Consider the following 7,333-nt stretch of genomic DNA (forward strand, 5'->3'; position numbering starts at 1 on the left):
CAGTGGGCAGAATTTAGGAGCATCTAATATTAATTTTTATGTTTTCTTTGGTGTATAATCACCGGAAAATAACAGTCATCGTCTTTTTGTTAGCCTAAAATTAGCTCTTTACATCTACAGAGGGAGTTCTCGTCCACAGAGGCTGCTATGTTTCTACAGTAGCCCAGAAGGGACAAACCAAACCGTGGATCTCTGAGTGCTTTTTGTGTTTTTACACTGAGGTGAAGACCACCACAGGTTCTCCTTTCAGTTGGTTGCAATTTGCAGTCTCACCACTAGGTGTCACTAAATCCAGTGAAGCAGTTTCCTTCTGTTAATAAGCCTTCTGGCACAAGCTGAAGAGTATTCTGTGGCAAAATTCACATTTCTTCTCCCATGTGTTGCGTCCATTCAATGATTTTCATCTCTCAATAATATCAGAGGACTAATAATACATTTTCTTTTGAGGATAAATGGGGGTGGGGGGGTGCCAGGTTTGAAAAGATAACATGGCTTTATTGATCTCACGCTGGGGAAACTCACTTGTTAGAACAGCATAGAGCAAATAAACCGTAAAAAGATTCCAGATGAAATCAAATATTGATGATACACACACACACACACACACACACACACACACACACACACACACACACACACACACACACAGAGTATAAAAGTGTTGCCTTATGAAGAATGGCTCATTTTCATAGTGGAAATTGAGCCATTCTTAATTGAGATTTTATATATATATAAACTAGGTGTACAGCCTATAGACATATATGTTGAAGTAGAAAGTTATATCATCTGACGATGGAGCAGAGTTTAGCCTGTCAGTTCAACGCAGCCTGTCACACTTCCTGGTTGTGTGTCGCCCTTAAAAATGACACCTTTTGGTATTTAATCCTTTTGTTTTTATTTTTCGAGGTTTATTTGGGATTAGATGCTGCAGTTTGTTGTGAAAATCCGCCTGAAAGCCCAAACACGAGGTAAACACACACGAGTTAATTTCCGGTCGCCGCGCTTCCGGTGTTAGCAGCGGGGGGGAGGGTCGGGCTGATTTTCGCTCCGTCGACTCCCGAAAGGTTCCGATCTCTGCCGATCTGATGCACCGGCGCTGGAGCTGCTGCTTTGCTGCGTGTCCTGCTCGCGTCTACGCCGTCCATCTCTGACAGCGTCTCCATCATGGTGGACATTTTGATGTTGATGTTCTTCGCCATCGTTGGCCTCGTCTTCCTCTCCTACATCATCTACCTGCTGTGATGAGCGCGCGCGGCCACACGGGCGGCCGGTGCGCAGGCGAGCACGGGATGTGTGTTTTTCCTCTCCTGCATCCCTGGTTTCCATCGTGGACAATGGTACGACAGCGTTTCATTATATACAGTAAATGTGGTATTTTGCATCTTTATCAGGCCAAAATAGTACCTGGTGCGTAGAAAGCCAGGGAGGGTTGTTGAGAAAGGCCTATTCCCTCTGTGTGATAGCTATGGGTTTGGATGTGGTACAGCCTAATATCTGGGTAATTGTCACACTATTGCTCCCAAACAGCTAATCCGTAGTCCTTAGTAATAAACTGAACATGACTGATCTGTTTCAGGGTGGAGAGCCGGGATCTGGTGGTTTCCCATTGCAGCTGTCATGTTGGATGTGAAGAGAGGAAAAACAAATGCAGAAGAAGCGGAAGCCAAACTCCTTCTGTCTCCCACTTGCTCTCTATCGCCACCTCCATCCCCCACCCCTCCCTCCGCCATTGGACCAGGATCCTCCAGCAAAAATTCCTCTCCAGTTGATTTGCAACCGGCGTGTTTCCTGTTGTCATCCCGGCTGTGCGCGCCCGTGTTTCTCTGAGGGGGGAGAAATGTTACCTCTGCACAGGTCCAGCGAATCTGTCCATGTGGATGCAGCAGGGTTGAGTGTAATACAGGTGTAGGATTTGCCTTTTTAAAGCACTGTGAGTGAGTCGGCTCTAACTGTAATGTGTAATATTCAGTTTGACATCCATGTGAGTGCGTGGCCGACTTTTCTCTGCTCATGTTTTCAAATGTTAAATTTGGAGAGTTTTGGCTTAAGTTGGCCTTGACATCAGTGTTGATATTTCTTTATTCACGTGTTGCCATAATGTTTTTCTCCTCTCTACAATCAAGGTTCCCCATCGGGTTAAAGGGGCGTCAGTCCAATAAGTCATCCTGTTCTTTAGCAGGTGTGTTTCTCCTGATGATGTGCATGCCAGAGCAATTTCAGAAACACATCTACTGTATGTGCTTCTCAGTTTTACCACCAAACCTCATATAAATGATCTGTTATATATAAATAATGTTAAGTCTTCTGATGCACTGATGATTTCCGGAGGCTAATGACAGTATTTCACATGATATGTCAAATAAAGATGATTTAAGTAAGCCCAGTCGCTTCCTCTTCAGTTCAACACACATGCAGCAATAAATTATTCATTTTCATTAAAGGAAACATTACGGTGAGACCCATCTTTCATGCTATAATGAATCTATTTCTAAATGCAAATATAGTTATTTCTATTGCTTTTCTGGCATTTGGCCTCGTTAGACAGAAACATTAGAGTTTACAAACATAAAGTGAAAACTCATAAAAATATTGTTTTAAAATTAGCTTCTTTTTGTTTTCCCAGTATTTAGACGACCCTGTGCAAAATAATGCCTATTCTACTTTATGTTATGGTGCCTTTTTCTATTATTAGATTTGAGGCTGAGTACAGTTCCAGTGCCTTCATACCAAAATCTGTCATGCTAGTTATTATTTCTGTATTTGTGGAAACTGCAGGTAAAAAATGCTGCATCCAAATTAGAGTCACTGATGTTCTGCAGTGAAATAAGGACTCTTTATGCCACACTAAGTTTCCCTTTTCATGCCCACCAGGTAATTATGTCATTGCTTCTATATTCATAACAACAGGAATACCTTTATGACCTCTGACCTCTCTTCTGAACAGGGATATTAGTGTGCAGCGCCCTTTATATGGGACCTTATGTGACCAACTTCGGCCACTCCAGACACAAACCTGGACCCAGAGTGTCGTATTTTGAGGGCAGTCCGTGTTAAAGAAGGCATGCTGACACGGTGTTAATGTGTCCAGCCGTCTGTGTGATGGATCTTGTTGCTTGTGGTCCTGCAGATGGTGCTGTTTACCTACAGTCTGCATGTGGACACTCAGCAGATGACAGTCCATGAAGTCAATAAACCGCTCTGTCCAGATGTGTTTGAGAGCAGGTGACATGAGACAGCTTGGCCTGTTTGTCTATTCTGAGTGTTATTTTACCTTTAAATTAGTCATGATCAAACTTCTTTTCCTATTGTTTTTGTGATATGATACTCGTAAAGATTATTGCATCTACCTGAACTCACTTCTATCGTGGCTTGAAAACAAGATTAGTTCCTAATTTGTCATGTTGTCCACATCCAAGGTGACAGCTCAGCTGTTCTCCTGCTGGATATATCTCCATATTTTGAGAATTTATACATTCCTATAAATAATCTTAATCTTCTAACCTTTTCCGAAACATATTCTGAAAACACACCACGTTCCCTCCTTAAAGAAAAAGTGATGCATTTTGTTAAATACGCTTACTTGCATTGAATACAACCACTTTCACATGTGTACTGTAAAAACTAAGCACCAGCTAGCCACTGGGTAGCTTAGCTTAGCACAAACAAACAGTACAGTACAAAACACCCAATTAAACCACACTTAAGTTTTTATAAAGCATTAAACAAACAAGTCATAGCATGTTAGCTTAGCCTTGGCCAATTTTGTTACCTTTAGACAGAGCCAGGCTAGCTGTTTCCCCTGTTTCCAGCCTTCATGCTAAGCTAAGCTAAATATATATATATATATATGTGTGTGTGTGTGTGTGTGTGTGTGTGTGTGTGTGTGTGTGTGTGTGTGTGTGTGTGTGTGTGCGTGCATTTATCCTGAAATGTTGAAATTTTCCTTTAACGCCTCACAGTGTCAAACCTCCTCCGGCCAGTTAGCTAAAGTTTCCCGCACATGTGTGCAGACAGACTCGCTCTTAGAAATAATCGGAATTCCTCTGCTGATAGTATAATCTACCACACTCACCATCACAATACACCCGCTGTTCTGTCTGACACACACAGACTCACTCACACACACACACACACACACACACACACGCAGCCACCTCAGTTCAAACAGCATCTTTGGCTCGAGCAGATCAAATGACACTGCAGCAGCAGAGGCCGTTCAGCGGGGTAAGAAAACGAGGCTGCGCTGACGCTGGCCTGCAGGAAGTAGGCCAAGGTTTGTTTGGCGTGCTGCATGACCTTGCTGTACTGCTGCTGTAACTTAGACCTGCATTCCTGACCCCCGCCCCTCCGTCCCCTCACTCACTGGCCTGTCACACCGCTCCGAGGTACCATATCAGATCATGTCACAGCCATGTTATGTGTCCATTGAATCAAAATAAGCCAGAACAGGTGTCCTTTTGTTTTTCGGCTGCAGGGGCCTTGGCTTCCCCCTGCAGTGGTATTTTTGTGTAGATGTGGTAATGAGGGGCATTTGAAAGTGTTTGCGATGACTTTAAAAGGAAAAATCCGCTGCTGCAGCTGCTGGCCTTGCGTTTCTGAGCCCATTTTGCTGTCTTCTTGTATTTTCCTTACCCCCTTGCATGATAGCTGGCAAAATGCACATGTGACATCAGCGCCAGATGTTTGCAGAATATGATGTCTGAAAAAATCGGACATCTTAAATGTGAAGAATAAATTCAAGGTCAAAGAAAAAAGGCATTTTTGTAGATTGAAAGTTTTTCTCATACATTCAACAATCACAGACTCATTCCAGAAGAGGCTGTGATGCAGATTTTTCCAATGAGAGTCACCTCAATACAGTCAAAAGATGTGTTTTTTATGTAAATACAGCTATTTCTACATCCATGTGTGTATCCCACAGCTGAACGAAGCCACCAAAATCATAAATTATAACATTTCATGACATAATATGCACTGCACCTCACAAATGGATGATGTAGAGCGACTTTTCCTTTAAACTGATGCTGCACAGAGCGACTCTGGACGCATGCCGCTAGCTTATAACATCATCTGCCCTCTGTGGCACCTGTAACCTCCTGCAACCTTTTCTGGAATCCCAATGAGAGTGATTTTGAGGGGGGAGGAGAGAGCAGCAAGGAATTGGGTGTAATAATACAATAGGTGGAGAGGGAGGGGAGGGGGGGGCTGAGAGGATAGAGACAGAGCAAATAAAGAAAAAGGAGGCAATGAAAGAAAAGAGAAACAGGGAGGGAGGAGGGGGTTGCCTATGGGCTTAGCCATGGCCTTCAGCGGTGGAGTTCCTGTTGTTGTGGGGTGGGAGTTTCCCTCTGAGCGGCCCGGAGGAAAACGACAGAGGATGTCTTTTTCCTGGCTGACCAAGAATGCCTGGGCCTCGAGGTCTTTCCTCCCCTCGTCTGTGTTTCGTGCAAGTTCATGACAGAGTTTCTGCGCCGACGCTACGAACCGCCGTCCTCCTCTTTCACTCTGCGGCGTAAACATGTCAGCAGGGAGGCGAGTGGGGGGGAAACATTCCTCCCAGGGGCACGGGGATGTCTGCTCTGAAACACTCTGTCCACCCTCACTGCAGATTGGACTACACGTCCCAACATGCTCCCCCCACAACAGGAGGCGGGGGCCGTAAATCCTGCCAGCCAATGGCTTTGTGTCTGGGGAGCTGTGGTTGGTGCGTTGCACGGCAGCTGTTGTCAATGGCAACAGAGGTTTTCAGGGAAGCATGAGCTGGACAGCTGGTAGAGGGTCCCTCAGTCCTCAGCCGGGAGTCACATGATCCCCCCGGCAGCCAATCTGGGCCCACCGCCCTCCTCCCTCCCTGGCTTCCTTTCTCTCATTCGCTCACTCTGGCTGTGTTGGGCTGCAGCAGGAGGGGGAGGGGAGATGGAAAAGAGAGGAGGGAAGTGGAGACAGGGAGGGGAGGGAGGGGAGGCGAGGCGGGGAGGGGGGGCAGCTTACACAGGGAGCGAGTGGAAGAGCTCGAGAAGGAACACGGAGAGCGGGAGCCTCTTCCCTCGGTGTGGTTATCAAGGAGAGAGGTGAGGATCCCACGCACACGCCCTCCAGCCTCCACCCTGAGCCGCAGCAGAAGACAGGGAGAAGCAGCAGAGAGGAGTGCTCGGCTGGATGTGTCAGACTGTCACACTCAGAAACACAAGGAGAGACAGAGCCATGCCTCTGTGGAGAGGCGCAGCAGCAGCGGGCTGCCAGGCTGCCTCGCCTGTGTGAGGGGAGCAGGACTGGATCGCTGCAGGGAATACTGAACAAGGACAAGGGAAGGCGAAGGAGAAGGGAGGCAGCCGGAGATCTCGTGCCATGACCGGGAGCAGGAGGACGGAGGAGGCTCGCTGAAATCATGGACCAGGTGAGGATGGAGAGGAGGGGAGGGACTGAAGGGGACCACCACCTTTTAGTGTGCTTCACTCATATCCACACACACAAACACACACACAGCAGCAGCAGCTCCTGGTGCATTCCCATCATCCATCATCCCTTCTTTCCATTCCCTCAAGGCGAAACAAACAGCACAGCATGCCGCTTATCCTGCAGATGTGTTTTCTGCTCCCCCCCGGCGGGGTCTCGCTCTGGGGGAGGGGGGCCGGCAGAGGTGCTGCCATCGAACAGCCGCCGGCAAGTGGCAGGCCCGTGGAGAGATGACACAGCCCAAAACTTCCTCTGTGACAGCGAGCATTAGATCAGCTCCTGGGTGAGGAGGGGAGCGTGAGGAGAGGGGTGTGGCTGACTTTGGGTTTGGGTTAACAGGCATCCTCCATCGTGTGTAACACGCAGAAACTGGCACCCCTCGCCAAGAGTCAGGATGGCGGCGGGCGGCGGATGTCATGCAACAGGGTTCAGTGCTGGCTGTGGCTCAGGCGAGTGTGTCGGCTGCTTTGTAACGCTGTGTACTCATGTCAGCCGTCTTTACAGACGTGTCATCCACAGCTCCTTTTGTTTACTCTGACAGCTGAACTGAGAGCAGCTGCTTCTACCTGATGCTTGCCTCCCCAGAAACACTGTTTGTGAATATTTGCAGGCTGGAGGCGAGCAGGAGTGTGTGATGAAGGGTTTAAAGCAGGAGAGAGCTCACACACCTTCCTCGTATCCCCCCCTCCGCTGCCCTCAACGCTCTGCCAGTGTGTGTCCTAGTCATTGATTACCTCATCCCCTCCCTCCTTCTCCTCCGTCCTCCTCTCTCCTGAGATGGAGGCGGCATGAGCATCAGGTTCGTGATTAATCAGGAGGAAGGGGGAGAAGAGGAGGGGGGTGTATGGGTGAGACACCCCAGCCCAGCCCATCCTTT

At 47.6% G+C, this 7,333-nt stretch overlaps 1 protein-coding gene and 1 long non-coding RNA gene across 2 annotated transcripts in view; both read left to right on the forward strand.

Moving 5' to 3' along the window:
• The first annotated feature begins 1,079 nt into the window (after window positions 1-1,079).
• On the forward strand, window positions 1,080-2,378 carry LOC139343890 (uncharacterized). Its single transcript, XR_011603121.1, has 2 exons — window positions 1,080-1,337; window positions 1,577-2,378. It is a non-coding gene; the product is annotated as an uncharacterized lncRNA (long non-coding RNA).
• A 3,649-nt stretch (window positions 2,379-6,027) lies between these two features.
• The window catches only part of arhgap23a (Rho GTPase activating protein 23a), a 59,653-nt gene continuing 58,347 nt past the window's right edge, over window positions 6,028-7,333 (forward strand). The window contains exon 1 of the mRNA XM_070981928.1: window positions 6,028-6,397. Coding sequence (XP_070838029.1) covers window positions 6,389-6,397 — 9 coding nt within the window. The 5' untranslated portion in view covers window positions 6,028-6,388. The remainder of the gene's footprint in view (window positions 6,398-7,333) is intronic.

The sequence above is a fragment of the Chaetodon trifascialis genome, chromosome 15 (genome assembly GCF_039877785.1).
Source record: "Chaetodon trifascialis isolate fChaTrf1 chromosome 15, fChaTrf1.hap1, whole genome shotgun sequence".
Classification (NCBI taxonomy): domain Eukaryota; kingdom Metazoa; phylum Chordata; class Actinopteri; order Chaetodontiformes; family Chaetodontidae; genus Chaetodon; species Chaetodon trifascialis.